The 24821-nt window shown below is 49.3% G+C and overlaps 1 protein-coding gene across 1 annotated transcript; it reads left to right on the forward strand.

Moving 5' to 3' along the window:
- Positions 1–24816, forward strand: PtA15_4A160 (uncharacterized protein; the record flags this gene model as incomplete). Its single annotated transcript, XM_053168016.1, has 5 exons — positions 1–31; positions 114–168; positions 250–1040; positions 1127–1298; positions 24726–24816. The coding sequence occupies 5 exons, from the start codon at positions 1–3 to the stop codon at positions 24814–24816; spliced, it is 1140 nt and encodes a 379-aa protein (XP_053019267.1).
- Positions 24817–24821: the final 5 nt, after the last annotated feature.

The following is a 24821-nucleotide window of genomic DNA, read 5'->3' on the forward strand; positions in this document are numbered from 1 at the left end:
ATGGCAATGCCAAACGGATGCTTCCAAATCGGTAAGCACTGCTCCCCTCACTAATCCTTGGCTCACTGCTTACCCGGAATCACCCAATCTGACATAACATTCGTCTTCTTCAGGTGCCAAATTCTGGGAGGTGGTCTCCGACGAACACGGTATCGCTACTGATGGGAAGTACGTCGATCTTTCTTGAGCTTAGCTCCCCACCATATATGATCGAGACCGCTGATCAGAACCACTCGATCCATCATCCAGATACAAGGGTACCACCGATCTCAACTTTGTGTTTGGACAGTCCGGTGCCGGTAACAACTGGGCCAAGGGACATTACACTCAGGGTGCCAAATTAGTCGACTCAGTGCTAGACGTCGTCCGCAAGGAAGCCGAGGGATGCGACTGCCTCCAAGGTTTTCAGATCACCCACTCCCTTGGTGGTGGAACCGGTGCTGGAATGGGAACCTTGCTGATCTCCAAAATCCGAGAAGAATTCCCCAACCGTATGATGGCCACCTTCTCCGTTGTCCCCTCGCCCAAGGTCTCTGATACCGTCGTTGAGCCCTACAACGCGACCTTGTCGGTCCACCAACTGGTTGAAAACTCTGACGAGACCTTCTGTATCAACAACGAGGCCCTCTACGACATCTGTTTCCGCACCCTGAAGTTGGCCACACCCACCTACGGTGACCTCAACCACTTGGTCTCGATCGTCATGAGTGGTATCACCACCTGTCTCCGATTCCCCGGTCAGCTGAACTCCGACTTGCGTAAACTGGCCGTCAACATGGTCCCCTTCCCCCAATTGCATTTCTTCATGGTCGGATTTGCTCCACTTACCGCCCGTGGGAGCCAGCAGTACTGTGCCATCACCGTGCCTGAGTTGACCTCGCATATGTTCGATGCCAAGAACATGATGGCTGCCTCAGACCCGAGACACGGCCGATACTTGACCGTCGCCGCCTACTTCCGTGGTAAGGTTTCGATGAAAGAAGTCGAAGAAAACATGCTGTCAGTCCAAAGCAAGAACTCGAACTACTTTGTTGAGTGGAGTAAGTCATATTTTGCGCAGATGACTATCCCTTTACGCCTCTCTGTGTACTCTACTAATCGCGGTCCTCTCTTTATCTCATGGCAGTTCCAAACAACGTCCAAACCGCTCATTGTGACATCGCACCTCGTGCACACAAGATGTCTGTGACATTTATCGGTAACCCGACTGCCATCCAAGATTTGTTCAAGCGGGTGGCCAATCAATTCACGGCCATGTTCAGACGTAAAGCTTTCCTGCATTGGTACACTGGAGAAGGGTGCGTCTAGGCATTCCTCAGATGTTTTATATGTCAACGAGTTGCTCATCTCTCTCTCTTGGCGCTTGTTCCCTCATCAGAATGGACGAGATGGAATTGACGGAAGCAGAATCCAACATGCAGGATCTGGTTGCTGAGTACCAGCAGTACCAAGAGGCTCATATGTAGTCCCGGATCCTCCACCCCCTACCTAGCCTGGCAAACATCCTTCTCTCCACGCTAGGTAAGTCGCCTTCTTTCCTCCTTCTCTCTCTTCTCTCTCTTCATCCAAAAGTTGTAGATACTAAGAGAGATCATTTTCTCCACACTAGGTTCTTCCTCCCTTCATCTTAAATGTTAGTGACTTGGGCCCTGAATCTCACAAGACAAGTTCTCAGCACCCCCCATTTGATCCTTTCAGTGAAGAGTCCCAGTTGGACTCTTACACTATGATTTTATTTTCATCTTTCTTGCAGGAAAATTATTCCTCTGAATATGTACATAGCTTTCCTGATCAAGACTCTGTGGGCTTCCTTATACCAACAGTGGACCATATCTCCCCTGACTATTTAATAAATCTTGCAGTATAATTGAAGAAAACATTTGACATGTTAAGTCTACCTTTTTATGGTGCTCAATGCTTTGACAATTAGCATATTTCAAAGAAGATTAAGACCTTCTTTTCAGGGAATGCAAAATATCTGCATATATTATCTGTTTATTTCCCTGCAAAAGGTGATTAAATTAGCAGTATTCCCCAATGTGAGAGGTTTTATGCTTTTAACATTGAGAATCCCAAGTGACAAAAACAACACATTCAGATTAATTGCATGAAATTTTTGTTGAGGAGTAGAAATTGAGTTGTTTCATGCAACAACGTAACATAAGTTATGCAGCTAAAATACAAAGCAAGCTATGAAAACAAGCTCTGGGGGGTTGCAGCGGCGCAGCCGCCTTGGACTCTAGTTAGTAACTTAGTTGAATCATTACATCATGCATTCTTTTTACATATTTATTCTCACATACTAAACCCTTTACATACATTTCTCATTATGTACTATACCTATTGTACACATTACATCATTGGATCTGTGCTTACCTCTTTCAGTAGTGCTCATCATCACAAGTTGTTACTATGTTCTCATCACTCTTCCCCATTAGTACATTCTTTTATTCCCATAACCAGCATTCCCCTTTCAGCATTGCTCATCATTACATACTGTTACTATTTTCACATCACTCTTCCCCATTTGTACATTCCTTTATTCCCATAGCCAGAATGCCTCCACTGTCTGTGCTCATCCCTCCTTACTATAAGAACTGTCTTCCCCCCCTCACTTGTACCTTATGCAGAATTCTATATACAGAAATTATAAGTTAGAAATTACTCATCACCCATTGATATCAGTGCAGTTGCTCCTGAACTCATTGCTATTGAACCTTGCCATTGCATTCCCCACTCTCATCACTCCTCCAACTCTCTTACCCTCAGTAGTCAGTAGTTAAGCTCATAGTACTAGCTCCTAAGATCAAGCAGAAATCAGCCACACCTTTTCTTCTTTTTCTTAGTGTTACTCTCATCCCCTCAGCATTAGTCAGGAAGGCAGCCTCATCAGCACCCTTGCATAGCTTACATTAGTACTATTGTTGCTATCCATTTCCCTTCCAAGCTCTATTCTCCCCTTTGAGTAGTTCCACATCGGACCGGCCATTGAGGGGTCTCATAGGTCTCAATGGCCGGTCGGTACCGGTCATTGAAGGGACTCCGCAGTACAGTACACTTCAATGACCGGTAGGTGCCGACCATTGATCTCTCACCTCCCAATGACCGGTCTGACCGGCCATCAAAGGTTCTCTCACCTCCCAATGACCAGTGGGACAGGCCATTGAGGTGTCTCACACCTCCCAAAGACTGATCTGTTCCAGCCATTGAGGGGTCTCACACCTCTCAATGACTGGTCTGTGCTGCTCATTGAGAAGAGTTGCACATTAGCTGGTCATAAAGTGGGGTGTACCCTGCTTGATAACTACTGTGGCCACTCCAGTTCATATTTGCACACTGGAGTGCAAAGCCCAAATCAGGGTGGAATGCATCCCATTTTGGTGTATTTTGGAGTGCCCAGGCATGCGCTCCAACAAAATGTAGTTAAGAGTAAAATACCTCCAGATTTTTTGGAGTGCCACCTTCCTAACCCACCCCCCCCCCCCCCAAAGCCAAGAATTAGTACAAGTTTGGAGTACATTTAGGCTCATCCTACTTTTGATTTAGAGAATATTAATTTGACATCAATTCAAAGGTACATCTACAGTTGTGTGCGGCATTCTACTTTACAGAGCTACTCGCAAAACTTGAAGCCCTGACTGGGTTGGGGCAATGGTGGGCAGTTATGTTGCCAATAACGGTAACACAATGGTAACGTAACAATTTCTCAGCCGTTATTGTTACTGTTATTTGTAACGGCAGTGCGTTACAGTACCACTGCAACATGACAGAAAAATATTGATGTTATTTACGTTACTGGCGCCTGCGGAGCGCCAGATAACGCCTGCTAACGGCCAATTGGGGCCGGCTACACGTTATCTAGTGGATAACGCGCAGTAACGACCAGAAGAAAGAGCCCGTTACGTTATGTGCAAGGCCTGCAAAGACCTTGTTACAAATAATGTAACGGGCAGCTGCGGGTAGCAAGGGTAGTTACGCTACCCAAATTACGTGAATAACGTAACGTAACGTAACTACCCACCGTTAGTTGGGGTTCCAGCAATCTAACAGAGTATGTTTTTGGAGTCTACAGAGTGTGTAGATTCCAAATCTAAAGTGGCAACCAATTTGGTCCAGCCAATTTTTTTTTCTGGTTCACAACCCATATTTCGGACCCACTTCCCAAATATGGGCATAATTACATATGTACGGGCTCCTAAATCCATACTTATGCCTTCTGGTTGGGCACTAAACCCACACATAAGGGCAGAAACTGTCATGCAGTGTTTCCAGGAGTGTCTGGTCGATCTAAAACCATAGCTAGGACACCATACCATGTCCCAGCCACCCAAAAATACTTGAAAAAACTGTATTGTTTTAGGTTTTGGGTGCCAACATTTGGGACCAGCCAAAACCTTTGTACAGAGGAATGCTGCACGCAACTGTACAGCCTAAAGACCAGCTTGAGAAAACTTTGGATTCTCAATCACAGAAATATATTCAACCTCCTTGTGGATTAAATAAAACTTTGAAAACAGTAGTCTGATCAGATCAAGGTCTACAATAAATTAATCTTTTTCCAAAGTATGTATGTATATCCTGAGGAAGAGGATTTCAATTTTCAGAGTTAGGCTAGGAGTATAATTGTGGCATGATAATAAATAGACAAGCCAGAGAGTACTCCAGGAGTACCACATGTATTCCATAAAGCTCAGATACTGGGACCTGGGAGTGCAGCGGCGAAGTCGCCTTGGCCTCTAGTTTTTCAGTAAAATCCCACACCCGCACCCGCCAAGTGGGTACCCAGGTGACCCGGGTGCAGAAGTCTTGTACCCGCGGGTGTCAGCCAACAGCAATGGTGTGGCTGTCTGTCCTGTCTGTTTGTGTGCAAAGGGACAGGACGATGATGTTGTGTGGACATTTTTGCTCAGAAAAATGACACATGAGTGTCTCACTTTTATTTCTTGGTGAATTTTGGTCACAAAATTTCAGCCAACTATTTCTATCTCCATCTCATCTTCTTTCCCTTTCCCCTTTTTTTTTTGCCCTGATCCAAATTCCATTTCCAAAGCACTCCTGTTGGTATCTTACCATTCTGAGAGTAAAATGCAACGGTCATCCCTCTGGTGAGGGATGCAGAACTGAGGCGGTGTCTTCTGATGGACACATAATCTCGTCCAAAATTGAATGATTTTTAAATGTCCACTGTGGTTGCTGTTGTCAAAATCATCTTGTTAGTATGAGGTCAACAATAAAAAATTGTACATTTAAAATAAAAACCTGGGCAACTGAGTACATCCAATGCCATCTGTAGAAGACCGCCGTGACTATTACCAGCATGCCCTTGTTGAATCCACCATTTGCGTGGGTTGACTGGCTTCCCTTCAGCATCCAAGCTCAATCCTCCTGCAAGCCACACATTGAGCGTATCGCTAGACATATTTCCTGCTCGTGCTTCGGAAGCCCCAATAAGCCCAGCAAGAATAACTTTGTGAGGCTGGTTTTTGGCACATTAGTTTGAATTTGGAAAGGTAGGAGGTGAAAAAAAATATTTCAAATAATCTCACCTTTGAGCGGGGATTAGACTCTTGGGCGGGTGCTGGCTGAGGTGATTGTTTAGATTAAGCTTCCCACATCTCACAGGTAAGCCTGATCAATTTGGTTATCCATTCTGGTTTCCACTTTGCAAATTTGAAGTAGTCATCCTTGAATGAGGGATGGAGAACTTGATCATTGCAAAATCAGTCTCTCATACAGCAACAAATAAATATCAAAAACACACACCCATAGAGACTTGGTACAAGGGTGAGCAATCGGTAAGGGTGTAATACTTGTTTGTCAGTTGAAGTCCTGCACGGCAAGCATTCTGTAAATCTGGGGGGTAACCATGTTGCTGATCGCCAATGGCTGATGATAGGCTGGTGATCTGGTTGATAAAGACCACAACCTTGGATATTCAAGCCCCACCACGGATTGAGACTTGAAGCGTGATATCTTGAAAAATCTGCAGTATGTTAACAAGGTCTCCCGCCAAGTCAATATTGGCCTGATCAATGTGATGTGCTTGTAAGGTGCCATGCCTCTTTGTAAGGGTTGGGAGACCCTTCACTGTTCGGAGACGAGTGGCACGGAGAGACAAGGCCTAAAGCCTGGGGACGTTCTAGTTCCAACGTCCTCGGGGGGGCTGTATTGCAGGCTAGCACGGCAGAGAGAGTGTCGAAGGGTCCGGGGTCTCTCTGCTAGTCTATGTACAACTGGTCTTGAGGAAGATCGGAAGAGATCAAGAAGGGAAATGAAGGAACTCACCTAGCACGGCAGAGAGAGTGTCGAAGGGTCCGGGGTCTCTGCCGAGCTAGGAAGGAGGGGGAGCAGTCAAGACTATAACTTGGCTGATGATCTTATGTGATAGGTGGTGTGACACCTGGTGAACCCCGCAAGGCGTGCGGGGCTTCACAGTCTCCCCCCCTATAAAAAGATAAAAGAAGGGGGAGAAGTAACAGAAACTGGAATGTGGATTGGGGGAGAAGTGACGAGACAAGCAGGGAAAACAATGGGGAAGGGTTCATTGGCCGGTGGTGGTCGTGTGACTTTGTCCCTGGGGTCGATTGTCTTGGTGGAGCTTTTGAGGCGGTCGATAGCTTGCGATCGTGGCCGTTTGTGGGGGGCTCAGATGTCGCTAGCGCCTCGGGAGTTGGTGTTGGTGGTTGCTGAGAATCTTGGGTTGGCAGAGTCTCCCGGATTGGCAGTGTCCATTGGGATCGGGCCCGCTTGAGTAACCGCTCCGTCGTCAGATTCATCTTCAAAGCTGAAACAATCCACCGTCGTAAGCACGCAGCCGGCCGGAAATGGTTGAGTTTTGGCACCGGTGTCGGAACGCACCTTAAACTCATCCCGGCTAGCTGCGCATACAATGCCACCGAGCTTGCTTCGAATTCGGGTGCCTGGGGCCCGTTATCCCACTCTTCGAGGAGCTCCTCCTCTCGGATCTCCGCCAAAGCCGACACTTGGCCCTCGTTGAGTTCAAGGTTATCCGGAAAGAGGTTTGACGGGTGATCATCCCCCCCCCCTCTACCTCGGACGCTGCGGCCACTGATGCCGCCCGAGGCCCTGGACGGCCCGCCGGCGGTTGCGTTGCCCTCCCCGGTGTGGCGGCCAAAACGGTAGTCAGCTTCAATTTTGAGATCAGCCCTCAAGACCCTCAAGCGCAAGACTCAAGCTTCAAGGTTCAACCCTCAAGATTCCCTCAGTTTCTCTCAGATTCCCTTTCTTCCTCATTTCCCACTCACTTCATTTTTACTTCCAACTCCTCCCTCTTCTCACTCACTTATCTTCACATTTCTTGGTCCTAACACAGATTATCTGTGGGTTTATTTTTTTATTTTTGATTTGATTTGCTTGTTTTGTTTCTTCTGGCTCTGTTTCCCTCTCTTTGCCTCTCTGTCAAGTTTCTTATTTCTGGATTATTTTCTTCTCTCACTCTTCCATTTATCATGTCTCACATATTTGTCTGTTTTCTGCTTCATTTTTGTGTTGTGTTTTCTTTCTTCTTTTCTGTTGTCTTTGGTGTGTGCGCGCGCACGGCGCGCGAGGAGATGATGACATGCTTGTGACAGGCCTCCAGGAATCCAAGTTCCCGCGAACTTGGAGGATAGGAGGCCATAGCACCTGTTCTGATCCAAGTCAGGGGTTATCAATTCAAGAATCTTTCCGAGTCCCAAGAATCAGAGTCCCAGAGTCTGATCATCATCCAGAATCCTTTCCCAACAAAACCAACCGCCGCCGAGGATCCAACCCCCGGCGAAACAAATCAAAACCACTTCCCCAACGCTATCATCTCAAATCCCCTACGACTCATCCGGACCTTCCGTGAGGGCAGCTCCCAGAGCACCTTTTCCCCTCCCAGCGCTGCCGCCGGCCTAGCACCGAGAGGAGCTCCATATTTGGTCCCCCGAGCCGGGATCGAACCAGCGACCTCAAGATTTACAGTCTCGCACTGTGGTTTTGAGGCATTTGGCGGTTATAATTCTTTTTTTTCCTTTACTTCAATCTCCTAAAACTCAAGAATCTCAGCTGAACCAACTTGGGTCTCCTTCCTCTCCCAACTCACGAGACCCGACTGGTATCCCGCACATTCATAAGAGGACGATCCCGATCGATCGAGCCGCTTTAGTTCTTGTTTCAAAGGAGCAAGACGTTTCAGGCTCCCATTTCGTTATCCCTTTCTTTTTTTTCTTTTTTTTTTCAGGTGTTCAGTCGCGGGGCAGAGGAGTAGTAGAAGTAAGTCCCCTCCACTTAGTAGCACCTCCGAAGCACTACTTTCCTGTCAAAGCATTATTGCCACCGCTGTGAGCCGCCCCTTGATTTCCGCTTGTTTTCTCTCATCAGAACCGCCCTCAAGATGGACGGTGTCATTTCAGATCCTCCTCGCGCGAGGATGGTCAAAATCAAACCTCAAGATAAGGCGTTGAAGTTCTCGGGCTCGGACGTCGAGCAGTTTCTCGATGACTATGAACTGGCAGCAGAGTTGGACGGTGTGCCCGACTATGATAAGGCTCAGCAAATCGGCGCCTTCGTCGAGTCTGGAGAGACCCGAACGATTCTAGCGACTCTTGATGGCTACAAGCCTCCAGATTGGACGAAGCTCAAGGCCGCAATGTTGAGTTACTGGGTGGATGTTGATAAAGCCCTTCTTACCGAGCGCGACGTTGGAACATTGGTGGATCAGTGGGTTCAGAAAGGAGGTGTATCTTTGGTTTCGGATTATCACGCTTTTCGCAAGGCGTGGGATCCCGTTCAAGCGTATCTCGTCTTGAAAAGTCACGTCGAGTCGGCCGAAGAACTTAAGAAACCATTTTATCAGGCGTTCTCTGATGGTTTTCAGTCGCGTATCCGGGATCAGCTGATCAAAGACAACACCCTGATCGTAACTTCGGATAATCGGGCCCGCCTTCCATCTTTCAAGATTCTTCGGAACGCGGTGGACACCGTAATGAAAGGTCAAATTTCCCTGACCTTTGAGGACACAAGGTCGTCGGCTCCAGTTTCGTCTCCCTTCCAAGTATCTAACGATGTCATGAAGAAAATGGGAGAAGAGAAACGACCCACGATTCCACCTGCCGCTCCTAAGAGTGATCCTTCGATGGAAGAACTCACCAGGATGTTCAAAGCGTTTGAACAATACATGAAAAAGGAGGGTGGAAAGGCCTCGACGTCAGCTGAGCGCCCGCCGTTAGTCTGCTACTACTGCCACCGTGAGAATCATGGGACCGCGCGTTGTCAGGAGCTGGTCAAAGACAAGGAGGCGGGCTTGGTGGAGCAAAGAGGAACCAACTTTTTCCTTCCAAACGGAGCCCTTATCCCCTTTGATCGCAGTCGCCCAATTCGGCACGTAGTTGCTTCATATCAGCCGTCGTCATCAACAGCGCCGCCCAGATCAACGACCCCCACTCGGAGTGCTTCTAACGCGGTGTCATCTGACTATAAGACGAGCTGCGGATCACTGCAGCCCTGGTACCCACCCGCGGTTACTTCCCAGTCTTTCGCTGGGGCTTATGAGGCTGATCCCGCTGGAAGGAAGCGACATGAGGAGCCTCGAATTCACAAGGCCCCCCTGGTGCCGTCTAGTCACTCGAAGCGGCCGTTACGTAAAGCGTCCGGTTCTCCGGCGGACCCGGAGAAGGCAAATGTGGAAGAAGAGGCGGAGCTTTTCGATTGGATCATGAACGAGCCGGACCCGCCGAATTCCTCGCAGAGAGATGTGCCGGTGCGACCGGCCACCCCGCCGAAAGCAGCGGCACCCCCCAAGGTCAGATTCGAACGGGAGGTTTCTCGAGATCACCCTGACGCAGTGGAAGCCGTCCTTAGGAAAATTTCGGATCTACCAGTTTTGATGACGGTGGCGGAAATCTGCTCAATCTCCCCGGCCGTAGCAGACGGCATGAAGAAGTGGGTGGCTCGACGCCGTGTTGAGGTGGGCCCGGAGGATTTGAAGGTCCACTCTGGGACTTTGGCCGAAGGAACCGAGTTCGCGGAGTCGACACCGGATCCTAACCTATACTCCTGCCCGCTGGGTTACCTCGCATGTTTGGTCGGAGCTGGGGAGCACCCGGCGTCTCCTTTGATCAATTCGGGCTCCCAGCTGAACATTATCTCGGATGCAATGGCAAAGCGTTTCAATCTGACGCCACGGGTCAACTTTTCCTCCGCCGTCTACGGGATCAACAATCAAGCCTGTGAGTTGATTGGGGTGGCGGAGGACGTCCCAATTCGGGTAGGGAGGAGCATTGTGGGCTCGTGCCATTTTTGGATCACGCGTCAAGACAGCCCATTTATTCTGGGTCGGCCATTCTTGATTGACTTCGAAGCCACCTTATTGTTCTCTCCCTCGGGAGGGGAGAGGATCATTCTTCCGGACCCCGAAGGCCGCAACATCGAATTCTTGCTTTGTCCAACGGAGAAGGGACGATGGGAGCGGGAATTTCCGGCTTATGGGAAGAAGGCGGTCATGACACATTGTGGGGGAATTGTGGAGTTGCCCAAGGGATCGCCTGATCCATCTTTTTTATGAGAGGAGTTGATCCGTTGGTCGGCAGTCTGGCGTCTCGAATTCTGTTCGATGGATCAACTCCCCCTCTAGAGACTTCAATTCCAAACCCAAGTTTTGTTTTTTCCGATTCATCGCCGTGCACTTCAGTTCCGTTCTTAGAAAACACTAAAAACCAAAAACATCAGCAAAACGAAAAAACTACCGAAAACATCTCACTTTCCGATTTCCGTTCTCCGCTCCGTTTACCCACCAAATCCGTCTCATGTGATCCTTCAAGAAGTGCTCGACACGCCCGCAATTCTAGTGCAATGGGGCTTGGTGAGCAGGGTTTTTCCGTGGGGGCACAGAATCCAGAAGTAAGTCCGCTTCCCTGTATGCACCCCCGGGTAGATACTACCGCACTTTCAAAAACATTACCATGTGCCACACACGTGAGCGACTGGTCGGAATTTCGCTTTCTCCCCTCTCTAGGCACATCGTCCTCCCGCACCATCTCGTTGCATCAACCTTGTCTCCGAAACAAGACTAAACTATCCTCCGATCCTTCTCTCCGCAATGAGAATAAACTAGTTTCGTCCTTTGTGGCCCTCCGCGACGAGGTTAAACTAGGCCTGTCTGCAATGACCCTCCGCAATGAGGCTAAACTTCCGAGCCTCCGCGACAAGGATAAACTAAAGATCCTCCGCAATGAGGCGAAACTATTCGCTTCAAGTATGGAAATTTGGATGAATGTGGAGGAACAAGGTGTACCGTGGAGGAATCGGAGACTAGAAGTAAGTTCTCTCTGATTATGCACCTCCGGGCGTGATGCTCCAAACGTTGTCGAGGCTCTACCTCGTGCCACTTTTGTGAGCCGTTCTCCGCCGTCCAGGTTTTCTTACGCAGACAAGGTTCCTTTCGAGGATTTTTCGGAGCTACAGACGTGGAGCTTGCTCCAGAGCGGCCTGGGTGCTCATTCTCAATCCGTGCTTTTGGGCACCTGGAAAGCCGGAGAATTCGTGGTATTCGCAACAAAGTACAAACCGGTCTCTCGGAAAGTCAAGCCTATCAATCAGCCGATGCCTCAATCTCTCAACCCCCCACTCCGGAGGCCTCCTCTATCTCGAGATCCTTATCGACCCCTTCCTCGCTCGTTGGCGGGCCCTTTCCTTCCAAAGGGGCGCGTCACCGCCGATCGTCTTCAAGTGGTGAATTTTGGGCCGGATGGCTGGCTTTGGCCGGACAAATTGAACCTCATCAAGAACGTTTTAGCCGAGCGTAACCGGTCGATTGCTTTTGATGAGTTGGAGCGTGGGCTGCTCAAGGAGTCGTACGGCCTTCCCTACATAATCCCGGTCGTCGAACACGAGCCCTGGCAGAAGAAGCGCATTCCGATACCCGCGGCGAAGCTGGACAAGTACACCAGGATCCTGAGGGAGCGAGTCCGCACCGGGTTGTACGAGCAATCCACCTCGTCGTATTCGAGCCCGGTGTTCTGCGTCCTCAAATCAAACGGGAAGCTCAGGATCGTCCACGATCTTCAACCTCTGAACAAGGTTACCGTGAAGGACGCCGGAGTTCCCCCAGCTACCAAAGATTTTGTCAAGTCTTTCTCAGGTCGGGTTTGCTACGGCCTCGGGGATATCTTGGGTGGTTACGATGAGCGCGCCCTTGATCCAATCTCACGCCCTTTGACGACTTTTGATACGCCTCTGGGCCGGTTCCAGCTGACGCGCCTCCTGCAGGGCGCCACCAACTCTGTCGCTGTCTATCAAGCGCAGATGATGTGGGTCCTGCAGGAGGAGATTCCGGATCACGCCGGGGTATTCATCGATGATGGGGGCATCAAGGGTCCAGTTTCAGATTACAATAACGAAGTTCTGTCATGGCATCCTGGGGTACGGCGCTTTGTGTGGGAATACGCTACTACCCTGGAACAGGTGCTCTTTTGGATTGAGGAGGCGGGGTTGACGGTGTCCGCCACGAAACTAGCGGCTTGCGTGCCGGCTCTGGAGATTGTCGGCCACGTCGTGTGCAAGGAGGGCCGTCGAATGGCAAAAAGCAAGATTAACAAGATCCTGAGTTGGCCAACTCCATCGGACGCGACTGAGGTCCGTGGGTTTTTGGGAGTAGTTGTGTACGTGCGGATATTTATCCCCGCGCTTTCACAAATTTGTGTTCCCCTTTGGCGGCTGACTCGTAAGGACGCTCCATTTGTCTGGACCGAGGATTGCGAGGTCGCTTTCCAGCGACTTAAAGCGCTCGTGGGTAGGGACATTGTGTTGGCAAAGGTGGCGTACAGACCCGACGCAGGGAAGCTCAAACTTGCCGTTGACTCTAGCTATCACGCCGTAGGGGCCGTTCTTACTCAACAAGATGCAAGTGGCGCCGACAGGCCGGCTCTTTACGAATCTCTGCTGTTCTCCGACGTCGAATCGCGCTACTCCCAGCCTAAACTGGAGCTTTGCGGCGTTGCGCGGATTCTAAAGAAGTTGCAGATTGTCTTGTGGGGGCAGCACTTCGAGCTCCTCGTCGACGCGCAGTCCCTCGTGCAAATGATCAACGCGCCCAGTCTACCCAACGCGCCGATGACGCGCTGGGTTTCTTTTATCCACCTTTTCTCTTTTGACATCTCTCACCGTCCGGGCAAATCTTTTACCATGCCGGACGGACTGTCTCGAAGACCGCAAGGCGACGGCGATTCCAACCCACCTTTGTCAGAGTTCGACGAGGAGGCACCTGTCATCCGGCCTGTGTCGTCTTTCTCGGTTACCAAGCCGCCACCTTACATTGGCTTCCAAGAGGGTTTCTGGCGGCAGTTGGAGGACTATCTCAGAACGTTGGAACAACCTGATGGGCTAGACGCAGTGGCTTATCAGGCGCTGAGGAGGAAAGCCTCCGATTTCTTTGTGCAGGCGGGACGTCTCATGAAAAGAGGGAGCCCGTTGCCCAGGATTGTGGTCACCCTCCCGAGCAAGCAGGAAGAGATTCTTCGTCGTCTACACGAGGATCTCGGCCACAGGGGCTCGGCGGAAACCTATTGGCGGGTGGCAGAACGTTTTTGGTGGCCGGCGTTGAAGAGGTCGGTTCAGTTCTTGTGCCGAAGCTGCGAGTCCTGCCAGAAGAGGGACTTGCAACGGCCAATGGAAATGCGCTACCCGACGGGTGAGCGCACATTGTTCGGTCGAGTCTCCATGGACGTCGTACACATCAAGGCTAGCGGCGCGAAGTACCTTATCGTCGCGCGTGACGATTTTTTGGGCTGGGTGGAGGCGAAATTCCTGAACAACATCACCTTTGAGGCTGTCGCTGCGTTCCTTCAAGAGCACTGGACCATGCGATACGGTCTGGCGCGCTCGTACTCAACTGACGGTGGGTCCGAATTTGGTGGGGCTCTGGCGGATATGCTCCGTTCTTTGCCGGGCCAGCATCGGGTCTCAACGCCGTATTATCCCGAAGCGCAGGGCATGGTCGAGCGAGGGCACGCGCCACTCAAGGCAGCCCTTGTCAAGTTAGCAGGAGAGTCCGGCAGGAACTGTCGAAAGTTCTTACCGTTGGTGCTGTTCGCGGATCGCATCTCCACCAAGCGCACAACAGGTTACTCCCCGTACGAGCTGGTGTTTGGACAGCGCGCCGCTCTTCCCATTGATCTGGACATCGAGTCTTTCCTCGGCGTGGACTGGGAGGAGGTGTGCGATACCTCTGACCTGCTAGTGGCGCGGTCGAAGCAACTCGAGCGCAGTGAAGATTCCCGGCGAGTTGCTTATGACCAAATGATGAAGTCTCGGGCCGAAGCTATCAGATACTGGCAGGATCGCAACTCGGATCGGCTGCGCGATTCCCTCATTCCTGGAACGCTAGTCCTCGCTTACAATCGGTCGTTGGAGGTCCAGTGGGGCCAGCTCTTTGCCCATAAATGGAACGGGCCCTATCGGATCGTCAAGCAGATTGAGGGCGGCTCTCATGTTCTTTCGGAGCTCGATGGAACGGAACTCAAGCGCCGGTTCGCGGCGGATCAGGTCAAGCGGTACTTTCCGCGCGGGGGCATTACTGACCAGAAGTAAGTCCCCCTCCTTAGTATGCACCTCGGGTTCTACTACTCCGTTTGTTGTAAGCATTACTTTAGCCACTGTCGTGAGCCATGCGTGGGACCCGTTTGCTTTTCTTCTTTCAGTTTACGGCGAGGAACGGGGCAGTCTAGGGACAGACTGTAAATGGTGGGGTGATGTGGCGGCCAAAACGGTAGTCAGCTTCAATTTCGAGATCAGCCCTCAAGACCCTCAAGCGCAAGACTCAAGCTTCAAGGTTCAACCCTCAAGATTCCCTCAGTTTCTCTCAGATTCCCTTTCTTCCTCATTTCCCACTCACTTCATTTTTACTTCCAACTCCTCCCTCTTCTCACTCACTTATCTTCACATTTCTTGGTCCTAACACAGATTATCTGTGGGTTTATTTTTTTATTTTTGATTTGATTTGCTTGTTTTGTTTCTTCTGGCTCTGTTTCCCTCTCTTTGCCTCTCTGTCAAGTTTCTTATTTCTGGATTATTTTCTTCTCTCACTCTTCCATTTATCATGTCTCACATATTTGTCTGTTTTCTGCTTCATTTTTGTGTTGTGTTTTCTTTCTTCTTTTCTGTTGTCTTTGGTGTGTGCGCGCGCACGGCGCGCGAGGAGATGATGACATGCTTGTGACAGGCCTCCAGGAATCCAAGTTCCCGGCGAACTTGGAGGATAGGAGGCCATAGCACCTGTTCTGATCCAAGTCAGGGGTTATCAATTCAAGAATCTTTCCGAGTCCCAAGAATCAGAGTCCCAGAGTCCGATCATCATCCAGAATCCTTTCCCAACAAAACCAACCGCCGCCGAGGATCCAACCCCCGGCGAAACAAATCAAAACCACTTCCCCAACGCTATCATCTCAAATCCCCTACGACTCATCAGGACCTTCCGTGAGGGCAGCTCCCAGAGCACCTTTTCCCCTCCCAGCGCTGCCGCCGGCCTAGCACCGAGCGGAGCTCCATACCGGGGTTGGACCCAAGGGGCCCAAAGCCGCTGGACGGCGGTAATCCGCCGGTTTCGGCGGGGCAACGAAGGAGTCGGGGATCTGGATGAATGATCTGTTGATGGGGTTGGTGCACGCCCCGGGTGCGCTCCCGCAGCGTTTTTTGCAGAAATGGCAGCGGCCTTGCGAGTCCAAGAATGCATGGACCCGCCAGACTGTTTCGTTCGTGGATCCCAAGGGTGTTTGGTTGACCAAAGGTGTTGTGACTCGGGGGCGGAAGGTTTGTCGTTTGGGGAGTGACTGGAAGTACCGGTTGGTACTCATCTCAAAATCCCCGTATTTGAATGGTGTCGCCTTGAGGAGCTTGAAGTTCTTCACCATTGCCTTGAGGTCGTCTGGCATACCAAACATCACAAGACAAGCAAGCTCCAGGTCACCCAAGGCTGATGGGTCCAAGTGGGGCGGTTTGTCAAAGTTAACCATGCGCTGGAGCGTTTGGGCGCGGATGCTGTAGCCTAGAAAGTCCTCAGAGTCGAGCATCTTCAGCTGGACGATCTGCTCGTATAGTTCCTCCCGCCATTCTGGAGTGATCGCCACCTCAAAAAGGCGGTCTTTGAATTCCTGCCATGACTTCCCAACGTACGAGTCGACCTCGTTGGCGTAGACTGACAGGAGGTTGGTTTTGTCGATGAAGCTCCCAACTATTTGAATCTTGTTGATGTCAGACTCGATCGCCTTCGTGGCGAAGAAAACTTGTACCCCATGGATCCATTTCAGGAAGGGCTCGACGGCTTGGGCCGGACCAACATATCGGGGTCCATCGGAAGTCCTGATACGCGGAAGTTCTGTCTCAGCGGATCGTGCCATTGGGGCCGGCGGGGCGGGGGTCTGTCGAACCGATTCAATGAGTGCAAGAGTGGCTTCCTCCATTCGTGCCATACGTTTTGCGTTGGCTTCCCGCTCTTCCCGGGCTGCATGCCGATCCTTGCGGGCCTGCTCGACTGTCGCCAACTGCGCGTCAACCAGCATCTTCATGTAGTCTGGCGGGGGGTTTCCCCCTTGGTCACGCTGCGGCTGGTCCATGAGTGAGGGATTACTGGGCTGTGGTTTTTCGTGTGGCGAGCAAGAAGGGAGCGGGGGTGCGCTTGGGGCGGGTGGTGCAGATAACGGAGGGAGTGGGTTAGTGTTGGCGCCGTATGAAGTTGACTCGTCCGCTGGTTGTTCGACGGTCGGCGGGATGAATGGTCTGACAGTGTCGTCGGACGACGATGAGCTACTGGGGTCGGAGTCGCTTGATTTGAGGGCCGCGTCACTCGACGATGCCAGCTGTTTCAGAAGGCGCTTCTTTGCGTTGGCTGCCCGGATGATGGCGTCGGGATCGGAAATGGGGGTGATATCTTCAGGAGCCGTGTTTCTTCTTGTGGACATGGACTGAATGATAGATTGAGTGGCCGCCGATGGTCCAAGTAGTTTGAAGCTCAAAGGAAAACTGCGGCGGACCGAGCAGCTCGACTGGATAGATGTTCGGACGGACGGAGGGAAGAGTATGGACGGACGGATGTTGGACGGACGGACGGACGGATGTCGGGCGGACGGACGGAATGGACAGAGGTTTGGATGAATGGGCGGACGGACGGTTTGAGGGGAGCGCGGATTAAGGTGACTGACCCAAATCAAGAGGAAAGAGAAAAAAAAAAAAAAGGGACAGTGCGGGGTGTACCGGAAATGCCTAGAGGTTGGTGGGACTAGAAAAAAAAAGTGTAAGGGTCGGGAGACCCTTCACTGTTCGGAGACAAGTGGCACAGAGAGACAAGGCCTAAAGCCTGGGGACGTTCTAGTTCCAACGTCCTCGGGGGGGCTGTATTGCAGGCTAGCACGGCAGAGAGAGTGTCGAAGGGTCCGGGGTCTCTCTGTTAGTCTATGTACAACTGGTCTTGAGGAAGATCGGAAGAGATCAAGAAGGGAAATGAAGGAACTCACCTAGCACGGCAGAGAGAGTGTCGAAGGGTCTGGGGTCTCTGCCGAGCTAGGAAGGAGGGGGAGCAGTCAAGACTATAACTTGGCTGATGATCTTATGTGATAGGTGGTGTGACACCTGGTGAACCCCGCAAGGCGTGCGGGGCTTCACACTCTTATTTTTCTGCCACTCAAGACTTCATAGAGGATGTGAGCATGGACCAATGGCTTGGATGGGAATTATGTTCACTCACATGGCTTTTGAACATCTCTGTATGCTCACGAGTTGCACTAAGGTCAAATTCCATTGTGTCCTCACATCACGCTTGATGTTATGCGGCTTTGAGCATTCTTCCTCCTGATAAATCTGGACAAAAAGTGCCTTGGAGTTGGGCAACTTGTTCAGCTTACGCGCTATTAATGGGAACTAATAGCTTCAACAATTAAATGGAAGGTGAGGGAAACTTGCCTTTGACAAAGTCTCCTTGCAGGATTGAGAAGTGTATTTATCATTCTCCTCTTTGTCACTTAACTCATAGATGTCATCATTCTCCATTTCTATCTCGTCATCATTGATCAGATCAGCGGCCAGATTGCCATTTGTATTGTCTTCATCTTCAGACTCCTTGTTGGCGTCTGGGAGACTATGTATAAGGACCATTCAAAAATTTCATCAATCAATTACTGGAGAAAAAAATGTGCAAATACATACATCCCAATTTGATCTTGTACATCTTCCAAATCAAATTCTTCTTCATCATCTGAGTTGATGTACTGATCTCTGGAGCTAGCACGATGGCTTCCAAAGGGAAGCAGGATAACTTGAACAATTAGCTTCAAGATGTGTGCAAAAATCCTCACCCATGGTGCCTCGCCTTTGAATCAAGGCCATCTAAATTTTTTGATCTCATCAATCATTGTCTTGTTGTTGGAGGCGTTGTTGGTGACAATACCAAGTATCTATGAGAACAAAGTAGCCATCAGCAATAAAAATTTGAAAGTGTGACTGTTGTGTGCTTACCTTGTTCTGCACTCCAAATTTTTCAATTATGAGACGGACTGCTTCTGCCAAATACACACCAGTATGTTGTTCTTTCAACCTAACAAAATCCAGCAGCATGGCTTCCAATTGAAATTCGCCAAGCTCCCCTTCAACCAACCGGTAGATCACGGCTCCTAGAATGTCAAACCCGTTTGGCAACTGCCACACATCAAGCCCTAAATACATCCCACCTCGATATCTGATTCTAGTGGAGAAAAAAAAGAAAAAATTAATCACACAAACAATATCAAAAAAGAATTTAAAATATACAAACCTGAAGCAATTTGATTAAAGATGGCTGCACTGCATTATATAGCATACATATGTACCGCAATAAAACCTTTCTTGAGGGTAAATTCTTCAAGACAACTGGGTGCAATATACCTCGATGCGCCTCTTCAACAAGAGCAGAAAAAGGCCGAGCCCCTTCAGCACACCAAATAGCGCAGAGCTAGGGCACCTGTTAATTTGGAAATTTCAGTCTCCATTCATTCAAAGATGAGGGGACGAGATGGTCTTGACTTACCTTGCGCGGATTGATATCTCCGGTGCCAGATATCCCCAAGGAGACAAGTTTTTGGGATTCAAGCTGATGTTTTTGCTTTTTGAGGCAACTGGCCACATGTTTCAAGAGGTTGGTTGTGGAGCTGTCATAAATTGGGCGGTGAATTTTGACTCCGCAGCTGTAAGTTAAAAGAGGAGACCAACCTGATCAACAAAGATAAACATAACAGTCCAATATGAAAATTGACATACTTCTTACACAGGTAGGCAATCATTTTTCAACCATTTTTGTCTAGTTGGTCAGACAACTGTGGGGGGTTGTAGTATGCGTAAGTCAAGCTCATCTGTTTTTGACATAAACTTTGTGCCTTTTCTGAAAATGGTGAATGTTCTTTAGTTTTCAGAAGTGTGCAAGGTTGGAGGTTCAGATAGACTTACTAAGCTCCTGTTCATCCGGAATATGCAACTGATTCAATTTTTGAGTCCCTCCAAGAGTGGCCCTTTTGAGGTCAATATCATTGCCGGAATCGTCAGCAACACTCTGAGTTGTTTTTCTTATTTTTTGAATGTGTTCTCAAGATTGAGCCCGAGTACTGGAGGGTGATGATGTAGGTGGGGAACGTGCTTTGCGGCGCTTCTGGCCCCTTGCCATGGTGGTGGTGATTGATTGATTGATTTGTGGGTTGCTGATGGGTTGGTGGGTTTGGGCTGGCGGCAGGAAGCCTTCCTGCAGGCTCTCCTGTTGTCCGGGTCCCCCAAGCATGGCTGTCTGCAGCTGCGGCACAGGGTCTCGGAGTTTCCAGCCCAAGTCGCAAGTCGCACAAACTTAACCCAAGCACCAGGAAAAAAAAATAGTCACTTGATGGCAAGTGACATGATGCAGCTTTGGTTTCTGCTCCAGAGCTGCTCCAAGTCTGCTCCACCAGCACTTGTAGAGCTTGCAGGACTGCACCAGAGCACTCAATGTGGCACAGTCAGCTGATCCTAATTTTTTCCCAGGAACAGCTGAGCAGTAGGAATTGACTGAGCCTGGGCCAAATCTGAGCATTGGCTGATCCTGGGCCACAGCTGAGCATTGGATATTCCAAGCCTGAAACAAATCCAAGTGTCAGCTGGACCAAGAATATTCCAAATCTGAGCATCAGCTTAGCCAACAATGGTCCAAAGCTGAGCATCATCTTGGAAAAGGCTTGTGCAGAGCTTAGGATCAGCTGGGACAATACTGTTCCAAAGATTAACACCAGCTGGGCCAAAACTTTTCAAAAGCTGAGCATCAGCTGAGCCAATGCTGGTACAAAGCTGAGCATTGGCTGAGCCAAGGCTGTTCTAAAGCTGAGTATCAGATGTTTTGAGACTATTCAAAAGATTAATATCACCTGAGCCAAGGCTGGTCCACAGCTGAGCATCAGCTGAGCCAAGGCTGGTCCACAGCTGAGCATCAGCTGAGCAAAGGCTGGTCCACAGCTGAGCATCAGCTGAGCAAAGGCTGGTCCACAGCTGAGTATTGTCTTAGCCAAGGTTGGTCCAAGCCAAGGCTGGTCCACAGATGAGCATAAGCTGTTACAGGAGTGGTCAGACTCAGAATCTGAGCATTGGCTGGGCCGAGATTTATCCAAAGCTGAAAATCAGCTGAGCCAATACTGGTCCAAAGCTGAGCATTGGCTGGGCCAATGTGTCAAATAGGTGCTCCGGGTCAGTAATGGTGAAGATGTATGCATAGTGAATGTGCGGGGAGCAATATGCAAAATGAGCTCAGCCTTGAAGTCCACGTCCGCGGTGTGGTGAGCCTAATCAAAACCTTATTACATCACTCAGACACTCACCAGGAAGGAATCACCGCCAAACGCCCTCTAGAAATCACTCTGGTACATGTAATCCACGCCCACAGACACTTCATAATAGCCTAGAACCATCTCTACAAGGCGCCTCAACTTCTCAGTATTCACTTTCATGGATGGCCCTCCACAATGGGTAATAAAATATGTACAAAATCAGGTCAAAGTGGGAGAAAGTCCACCATCAAACAGAGCCAGACTATTAGGAAGGACCCTGAGTGTTCACTAGAATTAACTCCTCTATATTCCAGCAAGGCGTAACTCTTTCTCAGATGCATGGCGGCTGATGCGCCATGGTTATTGTTTTCCTCTTATGTCATCCCAAGCCATGTAGTAGATGCCTTGTTGGTTTGTTGCCTTGTCACCTTGTTGGAGGCTTTTTGTACCCTGTTCCCATCTTTCTCTTCGTCTCAGAACCACCTGTTGTCCCCTCACTATAAATGTAGAGCCTTTTGGCCCATTCTGTTTGTCCCCCATCAGATTGTCACTTTGCATCCCTGGTCACAGAATAAGAATTACATAGCCTATTTTACCACATATTTTACAGTATATTTTCCCCCTTGATTTCGTCTAGAAAGCACTATTCTCAATACTTCATCAGCCACACTTTTCTTTAAGAGTCCATACTCTTATTCTTGTCCCATATTACTCTCCCAACCTGAGAGGCAGCTTTTCACGCACTCATCCCTCTCTAAGCTCTATTCCCCCAAAGAGTAGTTCCACAGCGGAGCTTGTGAATATTCTCTAGACTCGAGAAGAACTCCGAAAAATTGCCGACTATCCGCATTTCCCTTAATTCACTGTCGATCTCAGCCCGACTGCACAATTCTAGAATCCCATTCATCGCCCGTTTAGACAAAGACGATTCAGGAGGAGCCTGGATTTAACTCAAGTGGAGGTATTGCCGAACCCTCCCTTCTCTTTTGTCTTCTCTCTCTCTTCCTCCTGATTCTCTCTTGTTGATCCTCTTTTTCTCTCCCAGGCTTGTTGTTATCTCTCTCTCCCTTTACAATCATATTTGTCTATTCAGTGGGTCGTAGTAAGGTCTAGAATATCCAAAGGTACATTGTGATTTCATTCATTTTTATCATAATGTTTCTTACTCATTTTCTATTTCTTCCTTTATTGTTAGTTATCTACTACTATTAGCATTAGGTATTAGCTGCAATAAAGTTGTTGATCTCAAATTCCTGCACAATGATAGTCCTAATCTGAGTCTAAGCTGAGCCATGACTGGAATAAAGCTGAAAATAAGCTGGGCCAGGACTGGTTCTGATCTGGGCAACAAAGCTGAGCATGAGCTGGGCACCAAAGCTGAGCATAAGCTGGGAGCTAAAGCTGAGTATCAGCTGACCAGAAATGGGGATCAGTGGTGCCCAGCAAAAACTGAGGATCTCCTGTGGAAATTTTTAAACTGGTTAGATGGTGGGTAGATGGTGGCTAGATGATGGGTAGATGGTGGGTAGCCCGCTGGAGCTGGCACAATGTCACTTGTCATCAAGTGACTATTTTTTTTTCCTGGTGAAGTCCCTCGCTGCTGCGGGCATCTGGTCTTGCAAAGCAAGCCTCCAATAGCCCTTGGCAGGAGGGACTTGCACCGTACCTCCCCATTCTGGCGCACGGAGAATGGGTTTTTCACCCCTCTTTTCACCTTTCCCCTTGTACCTCCCTGATTCCATAAAAAGCTTTTGTTTTTTTTTTGCTACAGATCAGCTCAACATGCAAGTGCTGAGCCTTGTATTTTTTTTTCTTTATGTACTGATAGAAGTAATTCTTGAAAAATTAAACAAGACAAATAAACTTTAAGACTGTTACCAAGTCTATAACCCAGACTTGCAGAAATCAGTCACAAAATGAGAGCACGGACTCTCTGATTAATACATAGCGTGTTTGACATGCAGCTAGCTTGAGGACCGTGCTTGCTAGTCCGGTATGTGCCAGTTATTGAGAGGACTCAACACTCTCAATGACCGTATGTGCCGGTCATTGAGAGGATAAAACCCTCTCAATGAACGGTACAGTACCGGTCATTGAGAGGGTTGAGTCTTCTCTCTTGATGACCGGTACATACCGGTCATTGGGAGTGTCAAGTCCCCTCAATGCCTGGTTGATCCCGGTCATCAAGAGTGTTGAGTCCCCTCAATGGCCGTTCTGTACTGGCCATTGATAGTATTGAGTCTCTTCAATGACTGGTCTGTGCCGGTCATTGAGAGGGCTGTATCCCCTTGATGACCGGTTGATCCCGGCCACCAAGATTGTCGAGTCCCCTCAATGACCGGCACAGACCGGTCATTGAGAGGTTGTACATATCCCTTTATTGAACGGTCTATACCGGTCATCCAGGGCGTTGTACGTTGACTGTAAGTCAAAAAAAATATGTATGTATTAAGTCATTGAGCACGGATCAGCACAGATCCCTTCTGTTACTTGGCTTCAGTAAGCTCCAAGATTCTATTTAATTTGATAATTTATTTAACCTTGAAGAGGTGATGTAACACAACTCAGATTGTGTGGGATGACACACAAGATGCAAGGCTTTTTGCCAAGCAAGTTTTTAGGCTTTTAAGTTTTGAGGGCAAGAAACTGTGATGGTTTGGAGAAACCACCCAGCCAAACTCAGAATCTTGGCACACCAAAAAGGGGCAATAGCGCGCAAGTCCCTCCTGCCAAGGGCTATCGGAGGCTTGCTTCGCAAGACCAGACGCCCGCAGCAGCAAGGGACTTGGGTTAAGTTCGCAAGTCGCAAGATCAGGCGGGTACCCGCCAATTTTTTTTCCTGTCAAAACGCAACACCTGCACCCACACCCGCCAGGCGGGTACCCGTGGCCATCTCTACTCAGTCATAGTGCCCCTTGTCAGGACCCTGGAAACCCCCTATAGAGGTGGGTAACCAAGATTTTGGCAAAATTCATACATTGGGGGGCACCAGGGAATGATTATTTTGGCTGATTCATACATTTTTGTGCCTATGCTTGGGGCAAAATCCCCCTGGGGAACCAAAAAACCCCAATGACAAGCGGGGTTCTGCAGGCTTTTAGTGGATTCAACTGAATTTCCGCGGAGATTCATACATTTATGGTATGTTTGTTGCATACCCTTGGGGGTTTCAGAGCCCATTCATACCAATTTGGTGCCTAACATTTTGTAACAAAATGTAAAAATTCATACATTTAGGTTAACCACCTCCTTCGGGGGTTTATAGAGTCCTCCTTTGTCCTGGCTAGTGAAGAGCCCCTCTTTCCGGGCTCTACAGTTGATCTGCAAACCAGCCATGGAGAGACAACTCCCTTATTGGTGGTTGATACTTGAACCAGCCGTCGAAAAGGGTGTCTCTCCCCCTCGATGAATCGTTTCCAAACTGACCATCGAGGGGGGAAAGTTCTCTCCTCGATGGCCGGCACCCGCACAGCTTTTGGCGGGTGTGGCACCCTCCCTTGGCCTCGGCCCAGCGGGGCTTTGTCTCGAACCCGGCCAAGTTGGCGATGTGCCGGGTGGGGGTTTTGGGTGTGCCACGCACGCTTTCGGCTCGGCCAAGCGGGCTTTGGGTGAGTGCCCAGCGTGTTTGGCCTTTTTACCCCCAAACTTGGGCTTGAGACACACTTGATGCACTATATTACTGATTACACTTGCCTTGCCATATACCGCTGACAAACGGGGCCTATGATTTTTGAGTAAATGACGAACCGATAGCAAAGAATCTCACGATTAGGAGTACATAAAGAGGGGGGACAAAAAACAAAGAGGAAGAAACAGAGCCGAGGAGTCATTGATCACAACAACAATCAAGCTGAAAGATAATCATCGTAAAGATCCAGATCGGAAGCAATCTAAATACCGGTAAACCCGTCCGATCACTGATGCATGTCATCACATCATTCACAGCTACAAAATCTACGCCATCACAATTTCACAAACTATTGATGAACACCAATCGGCAAGACTCATGAAAAATCTAATTCATAATCATCGTTAGTAAAT

This window comes from Puccinia triticina, chromosome 4A (assembly GCF_026914185.1).
Source record: "Puccinia triticina chromosome 4A, complete sequence".
Classification (NCBI taxonomy): domain Eukaryota; kingdom Fungi; phylum Basidiomycota; class Pucciniomycetes; order Pucciniales; family Pucciniaceae; genus Puccinia; species Puccinia triticina.